The 19,244-nt window shown below is 34.4% G+C and overlaps 1 protein-coding gene across 6 annotated transcripts in view; it reads left to right on the top strand.

Annotated features, from left to right (window-relative positions):
• Positions 1 to 19,244, top strand: part of LOC105196248 (long-chain-fatty-acid--CoA ligase 3) — a 34,252-nt gene that overhangs the window by 528 nt on the left and 14,480 nt on the right. For 2 of the 6 annotated variants that reach the window (XM_011162063.3, XM_026136919.2), the window contains exon 1: positions 6,348 to 6,778. The exons of 2 other annotated variants lie outside the window; for them this stretch is intronic. Coding sequence is in view for 1 of the 4 variants with exons in the window: in XM_011162062.3 (XP_011160364.1) it covers positions 3,239 to 3,240 (2 nt within the window). In the remaining 3 variants the exon portion in view is untranslated. Of the gene's footprint in view, positions 1 to 2,941; positions 3,241 to 6,347; positions 6,779 to 19,244 lie in introns of those variants that run through there. 2 more of the 6 variants (XM_011162062.3, XM_026136920.2) reach the window with 2 other exon arrangements.

The following is a 19,244-nucleotide window of genomic DNA, read 5'->3' as shown; positions in this document are numbered from 1 at the left end:
CGCTTCAAGTTTCGCGGCACTATCAACGACGCGTGGATCGTAGTACACGCACTACGTGTGTAATTGCCAGCATAAACATACGACGCGCGTAGACGTACCTCCCTCGCTTAAGAGTCGTTTTCCTTTTTTTGTGGTTGACTTTAAGCTCCGCTCCGTAACGCGATATTCTCGGAGCATACGCCTGAGCTCCGCGCACACACAGTTCTACCCAGTTCTACCGACACGTGCGGCACTCTCGTAAGTGACCGGCTCGATCGTATTGCGGTCCGCAAAAGGTACACGACCGATACAACGCAATATCGGAGAAAGAGAAAATTCATTCATTTTTTTTATCTGTGTCTATTAAAAACAGTTAAAAATTTTAAAAATTAAAGAATTTTTATCTACAATTTGTGTGATTAATTGTATATTTTATTTTTTCTTCAAAATAAACAGACATTTGTTTTAGAAACCTGAAAGTACACTGAGAGGAAAGAAATAAAATAATTGTGATTAAGATTTTTATAGTGTTATTGATAGAAGAAGTGGTACATATTATAAGCCGTGCAGGTATTATGGTCACTCGTATTATCTTTGTTATTAGATGATAAATTTTAGTGGTTATTTGTGGGATCATTTATGCTGTTATGTAACTAATGACGCTAATATACAATAGTCGATTGTTATGTGGCATTTTTTATCTTCAAGCATTTAAACATTTTTTCAAGGTACACTTTAAATATTTAATTACCTCATTATTTTTATTACTTGAGCGAATTGACATATGAATATATGTGTTAATACGTTCGAGTATTTTTTTTTTATTATTTAACTTTTTATTTGTCTGTACACATTTCGAGTTACAAAGTTGAACAGTAGCATAGCGTTTTGTTAATAATCATCTGACGTGCTGGTAAAATGGGTATTATCGAGATTTTCGTATCGAAATAATTCTTCGATAGATCGATTGTCGCTCTACAGGGGCTGCGTTCAAAAACATTACAGATGTTATTTCATTCTTATTATTAGTGTTAAACAAGTATAAGATGATATCTCTAATGTTTCTGAACGCAGAAAAATTAAAAATAATATGATTTTATAACAAATTCAATTTTTGAATTTATTTTTGTATTGGTCCATATTACCATTCCTCCTGTTCCTTTTTGACCTTATTATGGATATATTGCTATATTTTTATAAATAATATTCAATGTAATTAGTATTTCATAACGTTGAGTTTAGCCTCTGTTAAACAATACTTTGATGAATATAATCGTTAAGTTTCAATATAAAATAATGATTATTAACAAAGTTGTTGCATAAAATGTAAATGGATGGCCATAACACCACCTTTTTCTTTATAACGTTAGTAATAATAACTTTGTACTTATAGTTTTAACTAGTGGAAGAAGTTTTATTACTAATTATGATAATTTCAGATATTAATATAATAAAATATTAAAAGCTATGGATGATAAAAGTAAAATTAACATAGTAAATATAATCGCACAATTATAATCATTGTAGCTATTTCTTAAAATATTCACTTATAATTTACGAGCTAATAATAATTAATAGCTATAATTTGTATGGTTAAAATATGGTTTAAATATGTAACTGATACTGAAAATGACTGTAAATTATAGTTAATTTATGATAATTGTGTAACCACTTTTTTCTCTTAGTGTATATTCAGATTTTTTAGAAATATTACCATTTTAAATAGTGTAGATGGATGAAAAAGTGATAAATTATCCAGGTTTGTAGGAACAAAAAATACCATTTTTCACATGAAATATTGTGACTGTTAATCCTAGTGTTACTGCAGGTTAACCTTTATAATATCTTAATAAATTTTCATGTAGGTTTAGTACAATTTTTATTATTAAAATTTTGATAGTTTGAAATAATATTTAATAAGAATTTTATTTACATTAAAATAGTATTAGTTCAGTTATTATTCTAACATCTTGCAAAATATAAAATCTGAAAAAAAAATTTTTATGGAATGAATTTTTATACAAGTACTAAAATTCAAATCTAGCTACAGTTTTTGTTATAAGAATTTTAATGGTTTAAAAATAATATTTAATAAAATTTTTTTTATATTAGTTTAGTTATTTTAACGTCTTGCATTCCATAAGAGAGACAAAAATGTAAAATAAAATTCTTAATTATGTGAATTTTTACCCAGAATGCTATTAACGTCAGAGAAATATGAGTGACTTTCTAGGATTAAAAATACACGATTTTTTTTTTATTTTTTTTTTAATTACTTTCGCTTCGATTTCTCAAGATTTAAATCCTCGGAAGAAATCCGCGGAAACTTTCAAATGTAATGAAAGAATTTTTACGTGCTTAATGCAAGACTCGTTTATTTGCACACAATCAGGCGCTTTCGATAATATTTTTGAACGTTGGATCGATGTTCGACGATTGCTGGTCGTGCATCATCGCCGTATTCGCTGAATATTTCACGTGATTTCTTGTTTGCGTATACCAAACCGGTGAGAAACGTTTGCGCACCGAGCGACGATCGCGCGTTCCCTTTCGACACGAGGTCAAGGATGACGCGCGAGACGTCGGAGACGTGGGAATCAACCGCTTCGAATTAACCCTTTTCGGGAAGAATTTAAATGGAGCGCGGGCAATAAAGAGGTCGTTCTACTCGCAGTCGCGCGATAGAGCGGTCGTTCGACTCCGGAAACTCGAGCGCGAATCATAAAACGAACCTCATTCGAGAGGTTTCGTTGTGGGATTTTTTGTTTTCGTAAATGGTGCGGGCTAAAAATGCGGCGGGGCAGGAGGGATGGGAAGGTAAACATCTGACCGAGAGAAGGTCGTGTCGTGTCGCGCCCTACCGACAGGAGACGCTCGCAGCGTCCCATCGATCCCGCTAGTTTCAGGCGGCAAGATGGCCGCGGCGTTGATCCCTAGGTTGGTCCGTGTCCCGCGTCGGCGTCAGTGCGTACGGGCGCCCGTGGTCGCCGGTCGTGTGGTACGCGCGTGATACGGTAAGCTCGCAGCGTCGTGCGCGTGGTGGTGAACCGTCCTTCGGGTGGATGATCGACGGTGCATCGACGGCGATGGCGTCGCGGATCGAGCATCATTGAGAATAGATCGCGTCCGCGGGGAACCGGAGGCCGTGGGAGTACTCTTCCGACACGTGACGTGGAAGTGAAAGAGAAAGAGAGAGAGAGAAAGAGAGAGAGAGCAGCCCTTCGCCACGCGTGACATCCTTCAGCCACGGCCTGTGAGAATGTAAGCGACGTTTCCGCAATGTTTTCGATATACGGGGTGAGCTGGGAAAGAGCGCTTCGCCGACGTGTTTTCAAGCTGATTTTAAACAGACGTTTCGATATTATTCGATATTATTCGAGTATCTGGTGGTAGCACTTATACTCTGTAAGCGCTACAATATTATTTAATGTTAAATTTAATAATATTCCTGAAATGTTAAGTAATAGTAATAATAAGGTTATAATATGCTCACTCCTGATGATGTATGAATATTATACGAGAAGTAAAATAATATTTTACTTCAATAGTTTAAATTATCAAGAATATTGTAACTTGTACTAATCATAAAGTTTATGAATATTTTAATAAGTTACTTTAATTTTTGCCCACAATAATATTCGTAGTACATTTTCATAATATTCCACGGAATTTTTGAAATAATATACTACGAATATTATATAAAAACCGACATGTAACATTAATATAATATTCCATTAAAATAATTAAAATATTGAATAATATTTTCGGAATATTATTTTAATATTATTTTTATTTTTAATGTTTGTATAATATTCTAAAAATATTGGAGTGCTTATAGAGGATTTGTCCTTCCTTTTTTTCTGTCCGACACGTAGGTGGAAAAAGAGAAGAGACGAATGATGCAGGAAATTTTTATTTATTAGCCGTTGAAAATCTCCGATATTCTTTACCAGTCTTTAGAACATCAGGGTCGTTCTATACTTAAATTCCTGCTTTGTTTGTGGTTGAAATTTGAACACTCAGCTAGTCGATAAATGTCGAGAAGGTTACATTGAAAACATTGATTGACAAGTTACAACTCGGCCAAGTGTATACTGACCTTCTCGATGTAGCCAAACAGTCTACTACAAATAATGACTTGTTATGAAGACTCGTTATGGTCTGACGATGAGATTTGTCCGCTTCATCGCGAATCTTTCATATTATGATTAGGTTAGCGCTAAACTTTGACCTGTAGAAAATTAAGTACTTGGATAACTGTTCCAGTTACTGTTTTAAACATATAGAGTTCGTCAGGATTGGGTAGTGAATCGTTAAAAAGTTAAAAATTAAATAAGATTAAAAAAGTTAATAGTTTTTAACTTTAGTTACTTTTGAAATACAAACTTTATTAACTTTTTTCCGAAGTTAACAATTTATGTGCGTAAAAGAAAAAAATTATGAAAAAAATACATTTCCACATAAAAAGCAATATTTGTTATTGTTTTATATTAACTTAATTTGCAAATAAAATATTAAATTTATTTGATGATTCACGTTACAATTGTTTAGAGTAATCTAATTTTTAAAAACTTGCGAATTTTTAACTTAATATGAATAATGCTTTTCAAAATTAACTTTTTAACTAAATTAATCTTATAAGCCATTAATTTTAACTTAATTTAGTTTAAAAAATATATTAACTCACTTCATTCTGGTGACAGTTGTTGGAGCGTCAAATTTTTTAATGATTTTAACCAATTTTCCAATTTTATTACACGCTAGAATTTATTTAACCTTGGATCTCGTCGAAAGCTATTTCGACGAGAAGTCACGAGTTTCCTTTGAAATTACTAAGTTTTCTTTTCCGTCCCATATATCCGGAGACTTAGTGACTTTACTGTGGTTACCAAGCGGTTCTCCGATTACTCATTTCTCTAGCTTTTAACGTGGCGTAGTATTATTGGTTCCCACATGCTCTGACTTGATTTAGATCGTTTGTGGAAGTCGGAGCACGCTCCGGCCGTGAGGACACTCAGATGCCGACCTGGTTGGCCGCGTGACGTCGTCGCATGTGTTACTATGTTACTATTACTACGGTGAATCGGTACATCGATTATTCGGTCGTCTTTCGATATGTAGACGTGACACAATCCGATTAACGAGTACCACGTGGTTCGGTGTATCGACGGAATCGCGTTTTGCAAGGCTCATTCTGTGAAACGTACGTGAGATCATTGTCAACCGCGCTAAACGGAAGCGATAAGCCGACGTTAGTTAGACATTATATGTATTATAAGTCACCCACTTATATTTTATACAATAATGTTCATAATCAATAGCATTGCTAAGCTTATAAAATAGCATAAGCTTATAAAATTTAGTTAAAAAGTTAATTTTGAAAAGTATTATTCATATTAAGTTAAAAATTCGCAAGTTTTTAAAAATTAGGTTAGGGCCTACTCTAAACAAGGGCTCATATTAGCAAAATCTCATGTCGACTGTTGTGCACTGAGAAAAAAAATTGACTGAATTTCTTCACTTCAAGTATTTATGTATTTAAATACTTTAAATACTTGAATTGAAGAAATTTAATCAAGTTAAAAGTTCTAACTCAAGTTGACATTTTTTTCTCAGTTAGAATATTACGTTAGAATATTAGCATGACTACATAATGGCAGGCTACTAAACAAATATTTCCATAGCGGCAATAATATAAGTGGCCGTAATGTCTACGCGACCCAGATCACCTTCTCCTGTGTACTATTTTCATCATACTGAGAAAAATGATTTTATCATGTCAACGAGACATATACATGTATGATCGAGTGCGTTTTTGTGAAACCAAGAGGAGTTTCTGGTTATTACAACAGGAACTTGAGAATTTGTAATTGGAACATTTGATAGACTTTATGACCGAGTAATTCCTACAAGATTTCTAATTCGTCTTTAGATAGATCCGTTTTTAGATGCACTGGTTGTATCCAACAGATTTCTAATTGATGCAGCAAGACTATTTTTTGTCTGCAAATTATCATTAAGCACAATACGAAAGGAACGATCGTTATTTTTTTTTAAGGAAAAGACTCGGCAATTTCTTCGATGCGGAAATTAACATATTCGAGGTCGCCACGTGCATCGTTAGTCAACGGGCTTTCGAAAGTTCATCCGGGAAAGCGGGACGCGTGTCGGATTCGTTTTACGAGAGCAGTCGGTATCCTTCTCTCCCCCCTCCGTTCTCCGATGTTCGAGAATCCCGGATTCGCGAACAGCTGTCCCGGCGCCTCGTGTGCGCATGTCGGTGCCATCTACGTCGCGTGGCGTTATCGGGCGAGATCCCAGGGTCCACGCGCGATCGGTCCGCGGCCAAAGATCAAAGGTGGTCGAGAAGCGGTATGTGAATCGCGGTGTGTCGGCGCGACGGACGCGAGTGCACGCAACAGTCGTTCGTCGACCGTCTCGAAGCGCGCCGTTCCGATCCTCGCCTCTTCTCCTTCACGCAACACCGCACACCCCGTCGTCCGTCTGCCGTCGTTCACACCTCGGTGCCGTCGCGTACACGGCACACATCACACCCGCGAGTGTGAAACACAACGTGCGACGGAGGCGTGCAGCGCGCGGACCACATTTACGCACGCACGCACGCACGCACGCACACACGTGCGCGCGACACCCACACCGTTCCTGGATCAACATCCTTGAATCGCGCGTAGTGATAATTTCCTCTCTCGCGCGGTGGGAAGAGCGAACCGGCTGGAAGCGATCTCTCGGTGGGCAGGAAGCCGCGAGGAGGAACCTACCGTTGTCGCGAACTCGTGAGGTAAGCGATGGGCGCTCTGTGTGTTTGTACTTGCTGTTGCTTATCGTTGCGAGTAATCGTCCGCCACCTGTGGGCGTCAGGAGCTTGGAATTTGCCGCGCATTCCTTGCTGACGCGATGTACCGTAACGTCTTCTACGAACGACGTTGAGCCCACCACTCGTCTTCACTTCCCTCGCCAAATTTACGATTTGCAATAGAAATTGTCTTTAATCTCGGTCCCAACCGGAGATATGAAGACCTAAGCGTATTCAATTTTGAACTATTCTGCCTCAAATTCGAATAAAAAGAAAAAGAGTGAAAAATGTTTTGGGTCAATTGCGAAATGGTATTCTGGAATGTTGGAACAACTAGGTTTTTTAGAGCCACAATTTTTTAGAGCTTAAAATCCCGTTCCAAAGCACCGGTCAGACACCAGTGACCGATTGGAAAGTGACAGAGAAAAAAGCGTTGGTCGTCAGAGAATTAATTTGCATTCTATCACTGGGAAAGGAGTCTTGTTGCATCTAGATTCAACCAGTACGTCTGCTCAAAAACGGACGAATCAGAAATCTTGTAGGGATTATCAGATTATAGCAAAATCTATCAAACGTTATTGATTATAATAAAAGACGAATCAGAAATTCTGCTTGGTTTCACCAGAAACGCTCGACTAGACAAGTTTTATTAATGTAATTAGATCAGTTTTCTCGGTGGTCTGTTTTCCATTCTAAAAACTGGAGCAAATGAGTATTGAACCGAGACCAAAGTACATGCATTAGTGAAAATGGACATTAATGGGTCCCTCTGATAGATCGAGTGGAAGCGAATTTGCGGTACTTCCTCGAAAGAGTCGTCATTGTTCCCGCTTCACGTTGACGTACATTTTGTCGATTCTGAGTCAGTCGTTGCATAAACTTCCTGATCAGCGATAAATTACTGTGCTTCATCATTCAATGCGAGTCGTTCAATCGTTATCCATTCGCGAGGCTCTATCAATTCGCGGTGGAATGATCGATTTCACAATTTCACGGTCAACATCGAACGCGATCATCACCCCAGTTCGACGCCTCTATCAATGAACGAAGGATTTACGCAAACGAGGATGGCATCGCGCCAGCTTGCAAATATTTATTCGATCTTGCCGGCTCTCTCCAAATGTGCATGCCGCTAAAATTAGAATTTTCCACGTTCGTCATACCTCGCGTCGCTGCAGGTTATAAGTTGTTTATGAGAAACTCGAGTAATTTCAACGTCCGGGGGCGTGCACGCCATGTATATGATGGAGGTGCACAACTTACATATTGGTTTAGTAAATTATCTTTATAGTAGTCATAATCACTCTAGCGTTTTACGCGGCTGAAATTGATTGGCGGAATAACATCTCTCGACTCTTTACTGTTCTTTACGCAGGCGTGTAGACTTAGAACAGATTACGTGTGAATTTTTTCATCGTGGCAAAAAAAAGCTTATTATAAATAATCTCCGTCGACATTCGATGATTTCTATTTTGATAGTCATTTTATGATTGATGACTATGCAATTATTGAAATTCTTGTTATATTCTTCGTAACGCAATTTTTATCTTTACTCATAAATCAAATCATTTTTCTTACAAATACTAATTAAAACGTTGTCGGTATTTTCTCAACTAGAGATAAAAATAATTGAAAAAAATAACTAGAAACTTTGAGTCAAAAATTCAGTACAGAAACAGTTTTTTTACTTGCCGACCTCGAAAAATGTTTTACTCGAATGTATTCCATATTTTTTTATATGTTCTGTACTTTAACAGTGTACTATTGTTCTAGAATTCAGTTTTTGCATTTGTTCAAAAGATTTCTGTATAAAGATAAGATTAAACAAGCAAAATGTATGATTAAATGACGATAGATAGATTAGAGATTTATTGTAGATTGGAAGTAGGAAATAAATTGAAAGCCCATGTTGTTTAAAAAAACACATCTCTCTTGTGTTTATTTTTAAGGACATAAAAATATTAAATAATAAGATATCAAACGTACATCAAACATTTCAACAACAAATATTAAGAAAAATAAATTATATGTCTCTTTTTTTAGTATCTTGTAAAAAATACATTTTTTTAAAAAAACTAGTTTTTTTTACTGGGCTTTTTATTCCGAATTCAAAAACACCTTTTTTTCTTTTCATCTCTATATGCAAATTTTTTTTTATACTGGTTTTTCTATAGTCATCACTTTTTGCTATGTTTCAATACACATAAAGACGTATAACAAAGCAAAATATATTAGTGTCAAGAATCAAGATAAGAACGGGTTTTTTTTTATGTTCGAAGTAAAACACTGAGTAAAAATTAGTTGTTTTTTTACTTGAATTACTAGTTTTTTCTCTCAATATATTATGCTTCTTTCAGCATCGGAGTAGAAAAACTGTTTCTTACCATATATCTTATTCAGTTTTTAGTTCTTTTTGATTATTTTTATTTCCGATTAGGATTAACGCGCATAAAACTTTTTATTTAAATAAATTTAGCTTAAAGTAAGTTCGTAAATATTTCCTTAACTATTCTGATGAATTTTAAAAGATAACATAATGAATATATAAATTTATTTTATCCTATCTCTTTTATCATCCATATTCATTTGGCGAAACAGATTCCTCATCTATTCTGCTAACTAACGCTAAGAGGAAATTAATCGACACGTTCGTCAAGCATCAGCGTGATCGATTGCAGCATCGAGTCGCGAGCATTAAGTATGACGCGTAGCGTGTTCGAGCCAGACGGACGTGGATGATCGCCTAGACGGAAACAATCCGTAAAGTAGTACATGGTGGTTTCATCGTTGGCCGCGCACACAGGTTATTAATAATGGCGATGCAGCGTGAAATCTTTCCCCTCGTGGTCTCTCTTCCGTCAGTTCCCTTCCGCTCTTGCGACGTGAAACCTGGGTTCTTTTTTTTTCCAACCGACGCGATTGTGGGATCAAACTCCAGCTCGTCTTGATAAATGTATAATCGTGTACAAATCGTCACATCCTGATTCTGAACGCGATAATTTAATATATGTTCATGGTCCGTTGATTCTTGCCGATCGAGCCGCTTCTATTCAGGTCATGTGTAATCTAAGCGTGAAAAATGCAATGCCTATTTTTATCTGGCTGGAAAATTATTAATGGAAACGCATGCACGAACGTTAGCGAATGTACTTCAACGCGACTCGGTGCGATAAGCAGCATAGATTTCCCTTCCTTCGAATCGTTCGTTATTATTACATAACGGTTGGAATTTCTATGCAAGTAGAGAATATAATTCTTTCTTAACACAGAGCGACGAATCGGTATCGTCGATAACACGATTTTCAGTGACCTACGCGAAAAGAACAATTTTGCTGAAATATGGAAAGTAATTATGTTGAACCATTCAAAAATTGTATCGGATGTTAGACAACTTGGTTGCTAAAATGTCAAAACTGCAGCAATATTATCATGCTTGGCCGTCCAACGTAATTATTCCGATATGGCCTAACATAAAATTATTTTCCGATCTGTAATTAGCTAAATTTTTAGATGCAGTAAAATTGTCCTTTCCGTGTAGATGTCATCTATATAATTTCCATAACACTTCAGAAATTCCTCACGCGTTCGTGTATAATTAAATGCAGGATTAGAAACTATCGCATCTATTTAGAACGAAGTTTTATTGGACGTTCTACTTAAGCAAGAATCGGAAAATTTCTAAGAAGTTCTTAAACAAACGAATTACATTTTCTATAGCGTGAGATCATTTTTCATTTTGTCTTCCTCACTTCTTTCAACCACTTCCATTAAGTTGTTCTTCAATGTATTTGTGAAAGTTCCTGTTAGATCGTACTCGAACGCGATGTTCGTCTTAAGTTCTGCGCTCAATAGAGGAGCATTAGATGTACTAAGAAGAGGAATTAAAACTTCAGAATTAATTTTTTTAATGAACATTAAACACACAAGGGATGCAAATAAGACATAAATGTGTCTCGTACAAGATACAAAGTAATTTACTATTTATCTATAGACTGAGAAAAAAAGTTATTAAATTGACTAAATTTTTCAACTTGATTAAACTTGAACTTTAAGCAAGTGGGGGCCACAGTACATTAGGAAACGAAGAAACGTGAGATTAGAAACCTTGTTCTGGAAAAAAAGTATTGTTTACAAATTTTAAAGTTAATTTTTTTACATTTCTCTATCTTCTAAGGGCTTACTAACATAAATTTAAATATAATATACTAATAAAAAATACGACAGCAATGATAACATTTCTTTGGAGTGTTGTCAACACTCCACATATCTCTTGCTTACATGACTTTGATTACTTACTTACTTAAAAGTTAACTTAAATACGTAAATACTTGAAATAAACAAAAAATTTAATCAAATGGAAAATTTTAATCAACTTAACAAACAACTTTTTTCCTCAGTGTTGTGTTTATTGAGGAAACAAAAATTTTAATTCTTAATTTTAATGTCTGATATTTCTCGTCTTGTACGCAGGGCCTTAGACTACTATTTGTGTATATCGTGTCGGACGGACGGTAAATTAAAGAGTGCGGATTCCGGGATTTTTTTGTTTACCGACTTTAACAATTGATCCAATCTGGTTTTCGGTAGCAGTTCAATTTATACACGCATTACGTGCGGTATAGTACCGTGTCAAATCAAACATTTGCGACGAACAGGGGATTTTCTCTCGCAATTTAATCGCGATCGCAAACCAGCGCGAATCATTCGCACTTTGACGCATTTAATTAATTCACCGCATTCTGTACTTTGCCGCTTTTACATTCGCAAGATCGTATCACGACGATCATTGATGCCACGTGAATGTGATAAACTTATACGTAATGGGTCGAATGATCTGCGTAAAGACGTAACTAATCGATGTCAAAACGCGTTATCAACTTTTTTGAATCTTTTTCTGTATTTTATTATGATGAACATGAGTGTATTTATTTTGTTATAATGAACTTTCGTGAAACTTGTTATTGTCTCGTATGCGCCGCTTTTATATTCCATCATTTTTTATTTACACTTAATTGATACAAAATATGAGATATATTATAGACTCGCGCGACCACATGAACGCAATTTTCTACGATGTCCTTGGAGGATATTGATCGTCCATCACGAGAGTGATAGCCTCTCTTATCAATTAACGTTGTCGGTACAATGTCAATAAATTTTGTCAATGTCACTTGATTAATATTATTATTATATGCGACCGATAATACCATCAATCATATTAATATCCAAAATTTTCATCGATTGTGCAGAACAAAAAGGCGGAAAGATTATTTCACGAGATATTTGAGCGTCTCGGGATACCGATTATATTGTTTTACGCTTTGATATAATTAATTATCTTAACTGTAATATTTATTATTTACTTAAACATTATGCGGCAAAAAAGATGCATTGATGCTACTTCAACGCGTTTTCTTGTCTACGTAATGAGGAAGATAATGCTAACACATTTTGATCGAGGATGCTTCAATCATTACATAACCAGTAGACTATTATGTAAAAACCAGTTCGTGTTTCATCTTTCTTCCGTCCGCTCACATGCAATGTCATTAAACAAACCATATTTTTTATTCCTTTTTTTTTAATTAGACTTCTTTACAATCTTCGTTATTAAATTAAAAGAGATTATTTAGATTATATTTAAAACAGGTTAGTAGTCCGTTAATTTACAAATTTTTTCAAGAAGCTATAATATTGTTTTATTCATATTGACTTTTAAAAAATGGATTTGAATTGTTAACAAGCAAGAGCAAAAAAAATCGTTTAACCTAACGCGTATACAAAGTTTGTACAAAGTTTGCGGAGTAATTAGGAGCGTTATATCATCAAAGAGATTAGATAAATTGCATACACAATAGATAAATATTATATATATATATATATATATATAAATATATATATATATATATATATATATATATATATATATATATTGAGCCATGACAAGAATAAATGTTTGAAATGTTTAGTTCAAATTTTATACAATCAAGTTTTTTTCGCAGGGATATTAACAATTTAATAAATAGTTCGCGAAAGCTTTTGAGCGAGTAAAAAGAACAATTTGTATTCGAGATTTGTATCCAATTTGTACAATTTCTATTTGAGAGAATAAGCAAACGTTGAGGTCATTTGCAATATTTATCTAGTTAACATAAATTTACAGAAAATGAGGTAAATTCAGTATGGAGATAAAAATTTATGCGAGTGAATGATATCAGGTATTTCCGTCATCCTTGAATATTTTCCGAGGATTATTCTATCAACGAATGCGACACAGGGAACGTCCGGGCTGTCTTATTTGACTTGGATTAAATTACAATCCTTAGAAGCTTGTTAGCGCGGTGTCGAATTATCTTGCATATACGATTGTGTCACGTTCACTAAATGCGTCGTAGAGGACGGTCATTCGTATGTTGCGGATATGAGTGCAGCTTGTTTCTATGTGCTTAAGATACGTGTGTGCTTGTAAAATTGGGTCAGCAGCGTTAATGCCGATACTTGTTTTGTCAAACGAAGTTAGCCAAGGTCGGTTCGTAGTACGTAAGTACATCAACGAAAGGGAGAGGAGCGGTGGCTCTGAATGGCATTCGTTATTGGATCAGTGCAAGAAAAAAGTGCTTGGCCCTTTTTGGCATCGCTCTTGTTACAATGTTTCAACACTGTCAGATAATACGAGAAGTTATGTATTGGAAAGCTGATGACGTCGAGTGCAATTTGTAACAAAAAGTTGGTCCCATTTAAGTTATTTACAGTGTCAGCGAAAATGAGTAAAGAAAATATTTGTGTGTCATTATAACGCATGAATGGAACAAAAATGGTAGAAATGCTGCAAAAATGTTTGTGATAAACTTGAGAAATTTATAATTTTTTGTAGACAGCATATATCATTTTTGTGCTTTTCCGAAATTCGTACATTACAATAACATTTAAATATTTTTTAGATTCATCTTCACTTATACGAAATAGCATTGTAAATTATTCAAATGACATCAACTTTTGTTATAGACAGTTTTTGACGTTTTTTCAATATACATATATGTATAGTATCCCTATAAGCAGCACACAATATTCTTAGAATATTATACGAATATTATTAAAAATTAAAATAATATTTTGAAAATATTTTTTAATATTTTTAATATTATTTTAGTATTATGGGAATGTTGTATTAATGTTATATATCTGTTTTTATATAATCTTCGTAGTATATTATTTCAATATTTCCGTGGCATGTTATGAAAATGTTCTACGAATTATTATTGTGGTTAAAAATTAATATGAATTATTATACATAAAATATTCATACACTTCATAATTATTAAATTTCAGGCTTATAATATTTCCGATAATTTAAAATATTGAAGTAAATAATATTATTTATTTCTCATATAATATTCATATAATATATAACATATAATTACTTTTTATTAATATTTTAGGAATATTATTTAATATTAAATAATATTATAGCGCTTATAAGTATCTACCAATGTTGACATACTGTAACAAGAATAAAATCATCTCTTGAAAAAGGGCCAAGATTAACCTAATTAGCGTGGAAGAAAGCAATTTCAACAGTTTGAAAAAAAATTTATTTCTTCTCAAGTAAAAGTACTGGAACCCATAAAATCGATGGTATAAACGACGGTAGTTGTTTAAAGAGGGCAATGCCTTTTTGCGATTCTCAGAGACATGCGATGATTCATAGGAACTGTTGCATTAACGCTCGTCATAATTCGTGTCAAAGCAAGCCCATGCCCTACCCATGGCTATTTCTCACATTTATTCTGACGTGAAATAAATACTTTCATCAGTCATTTTTTAAATTGTCTCCACTCCATCGAAACGGAGATATTTGGATGAAACTTTTGGCTGAGAGAGACATACAGCTCCCAATACTAAAATAATTATTTTTTTTTATGCTTTCTATAAGAATGCACGTAGCTATTTAACGTTAATTTTATTACACGACCGTCGAATAAATTACGGAGAAAGAAAAGTTGTTATCTTGACTAAATTTTTCATCAACTTGATTAAATTTTTTCAATTCAAGTATTTATAATATATTAGACTTAAATACATAAAACACTTCAGTTTAAGCATTTATATATTTAATTTAACTACGTAAATTATTTACGTGTTTAATCCAAATATTTACAGTAAATATTTAGATTGAAAAAATTCAATCAATTGAAAAATTTAATCGAATTAACAACTTGATTTTCCTTAATGTACAAATGATCGAAGAAAATGCACTTTGGGACTTGCGTCATTTAAGACAATTTGATCACCGTCCAAAAACAATTAATAATAAAAACAACAACAGCGGCGCTTACGTTACGACACAAGTTAAAATAAGCAGCATTGTTCTCGCGTTTTAATTATATATATCCGGCAATATATAATGCATCGGAAAGCTCAATCGATCGCGCAACACTCTTGCGAGTGTGCGTTGCGACGATACAACGGTGAATGAAGGCTGCCACGAATATGAGTAATGACGCAACGCGGATGTGGAATAGTGCCAGTGGACGGATCTTTATCGGTATTACGACGTCCTTTCTGTATGTCTTCACTCGTATAATACCGAACTTCGGACTCGTCGATCGACGCGACCGAGTGGAAAGGAGCCCAGAGCTCGCACGCACGAAATCTCGTCGCAAAAAGTTGCGTTGTACGAAATGCGATTACTCAATGTTTTGAAATATAATTATGCTCATCGGACTTTAACCCTCGGAAGACAGGCGGCTATTGAATTTAACCTTTTCACCAACTTGTCAGCGCACGTTGGCAACTTCTCGTGTCACAAAGATAATAGCATTTTTTTTTTTTTTTTTTTTTTAACACTTTGTACATATTACACTCGGCTCTTTTTTCGGTAAAGTAAGCAAAACGAGACGCGATTTTGAGACGTTTTGAAAGGCCTGACTTCAGATTTTCGTTCCTCCTTACAGCGAATTCTCTTGCGAAACGTTGCGCGACAAATTCCCCGTCATCGTTCGCAATTTATTGCTTTCAGATTTTTTTTGTATACCCGTCAAAATTAATTACACGCATCAAACTACTACGAAGAGGTGTGCGTGGCAATAAATTTCTCGTAATCACGCGGAGCGGAGATTAAGCTTGAGTGCGGGTGCTATGAACATTGTCCTCGTTCTTTGTACCGTCGATTCTTATCGCGAATCTGAATAGTTATCAAGCAATATGCACTTTGGATCGTAGTCTTGTAAAACAAGTCTGGCACAAGGTGCGCGTTCTTGCGATATTTATAATGCCCGAATCATACTAGCGATTGGCGATTGCGTCTCTTGGTTAATAAAAGGCTGCTGGATGAACAGACACAATCGTCAATTGCTAGTGTGATACGGACATATATGTAATATATTTATGCTTTGAAGTATTTCAAGTTTCAATATTTATTATTACATTTTATATTTATTATCAAGTAAATGTAATTTTAAAATGTAATGATTTACTTTAGTGTTCTTGTTACTTTTTCATAACTTTTTTGTTATGCTATAGTAAGTTATAATAGATATTAAAATTACATTATTTGATAATCAATGTTAAATTTAATAACGAGTATCAAAGCTTGAAATTCTAAGGAACTTTTTAGTATAAAGCTTTTCTTTACATTAAACTTAAATAATTTTTATAATTTTTTGTCTTTGGTATACTCATTTTTAGAATTTTTTAAACGCATTAATAATGCAATGTCATTAATAATGCATTCCAATAATTACCGCCGGTACTGAAAATTTATAGTATTGTAAATTATTCATGCAGTCCAAGGTATAAAATACTGTATCGGAATATTTCTATCCAATCACGAGTTCAGCGCGTTATTGAACAGGACAAAGGTAATAGAAGTAGATAATAGAATAAAGTAACGACAAAATTCGTTACCATTACTATAAAAATGTAACGATGTTACCGTTACTGCTGCAGACAGAAAAAAGTAACATATAGGATGTGTATTAAGTACAGCTCGTACCAGATATGTCTGGAGTTTGATTTTAGGGACCACGTTTCTTATTCATTTTTACGGTGATCACGCAGCATTTGATCATGAATTTCTAAGGCCAGTATTCACAGTTCATTCTTATTTCTTATTTAAGTAATGTCTTAAGATGCTAATACGGCTCTCTGATTGATTGATGACATCTTAAGATGATACTTAAGACGGTCTTAAATATAAGAATTGGCTATGAATACCGGCTTAAAATCGAACCTCAGGCACATCTGTAACGAGCTGTACAATGTGTGTGTGTGTGTGTGTGTGTGCATATATATATATATATATATATATACACGTATACAAAGTACTGTACCGGAATAATCCAATCACGTGATTAACACGCGATCTGTTGAATTGGATAAGGATAACAGAAATAAAATAAACAAGGGGAATGTATTTACATCAGCGATTTTAAGAAAATTATACGGTGTGTAGAATTCACTCAAACATTTATTACGGTAAAGTCGTAAGTTGCGATATTTAGGCATTCTCGAGAAAATTCTAGTATCATTCTTCAACACTGTAAAAAAATTTTCTTAAAATTACCCACTATAATATTATAGTAAAGTTACTAAATAGTTGTAAATTTCCACGCGTTTGTAAATTTGTAATATACAAGGCTAAGGTTGATTTTGTAATTTGTAATTAAGCAGATGCAGAAGTAAATTTAGTTATAAGGTCAATACGCGTTTTGCAATTTGATAATATTACCTACATATTATACATTCAAATATTGTTTCTTTATCATACATGTTGAAAACAATAGAATGACTACACTGTTAGAAATTTATTAATGACTTTTAATTAACATGTAAAGGAGGCTAAATATCATTAACGTTTGTATTATTTTTAATATTTTAATTCATTTAAATTTAATTTCATTAACATGTACATTGAAAATTATTTGAGTTACAAGTGACTTAAATATCATTTATTATTGTATATTAAAAGTTCATGAAATTTTATGACATTTTTAACGGTGTACTCACTGCAATGTGCCCGTATATAGTGATGCTAATTGAGCAGAGTTTTCACGCATGCACAGTGAACATTAATCGCATTATATTTCACAACAATATGTGAAATATTGTTGTATTGCATAATGTTACAAAAATTTTAGATAATTATAATGTTTAAATATCCTGTTACAAACGTAATTTTTCGTATAAAATAAGGTATATTTACTCAATAAAAGCGAATCTACATATTTTTTTGTGGAATTACATGATTTCTATAAAATTACATGATTTTTTTTTTTTATATTTGCGGGACTAATCGTGTAATTTTTACGTCTATTATATGTAAATTTACTGAATTTTTTTATTCTCTAAAATCTTTGGAGTGGAATCCCGCTCTAAAAGTGTGAAAATCCTGCCAGTCTTGATAAAGAATGGCAGGATTTTCACACTTTAGAGAGTACAGTATAGTATAACAGTACTATAGATGCTAGAGATATTTAAACATTTTCTCGAGAATGCCTGAACATCGTAACTTTATTGCAGTAAATGTTTGAGTGAACATTTCACACCCATAAAATTTTATTAAAATCGGTGATGTACGTCTGACGAATAAAAATGTAACGTTATTTTTACAGATGGAAAAAAGTAACATGTACATTTATATCTCGCACGTTTATATCTTTTGTATTTATAGCTGCATGCTACTCGATAGCTACTATCGATATTGAATAATTTACATTACTTGTACACCCATAGGGACATGGTTAAAAAAGTGGCGAGGAGATATAAAACATCGCGCGATACTAATTAAACAAACATCTCATTATTTTCCTAGTTTCGTACTATTTATCTTGGTTGTTTAGCTATTAGTTGCCATCCATCTTATTTGTCCGTTTCATACGGCGCAGAACATTTTAAATTCTCTTACATAAATCCGATAAATTTTGTTCGCAATCGAAATGCTCTTTGCACTTTCGCGATGAAGATAAAAATTTACGTGTTAATGTATAATTTATTTGATACAAATCGAGCGCGAGCTGAAACGCGATTGGTCCGGCTAGAATCGCGTGTTTTGAATTTTGTACATCTTGCGTATACAATCAGAATAGAGCCGAACTCTGCGCCGCAGGGGTTGACTCTCGGGTCGTCGCTGTCGTTATCGCGCTATACTTCGCGCTCGCGTTTCGACTGGAAATGCAAGCAATCCGCCGCGAATTGTCACGTGCACGCCTGTGCCAGGGGGCAAAGTGCACTTGACCGAGTCGATCGTCGCGCGGTTAACGGACCGCGAAGACCGCGGCGAGCAAATCGCGAACGATATCGGGGAGTTCTTCGCGTACGCGACGTCTCGCATATTCGAAGGGATATTCGGCGTAGGGATGTACCGATTCCAGCTCTGATTGCCTCGAGTATTTACATTGCGCGAGTGCATTTTCCCGGTTACGAGATGTAAGTGAAGCCGCCCCGTCGGGGC

This window comes from Solenopsis invicta, chromosome 4 (assembly GCF_016802725.1).
Source record: "Solenopsis invicta isolate M01_SB chromosome 4, UNIL_Sinv_3.0, whole genome shotgun sequence".
NCBI classification, from domain to species: Eukaryota; Metazoa; Arthropoda; class Insecta; order Hymenoptera; family Formicidae; genus Solenopsis; species Solenopsis invicta.
Note: the sequence above shows the minus strand (reverse complement) of the source record. Positions and strands in the feature narration are given on the sequence as shown.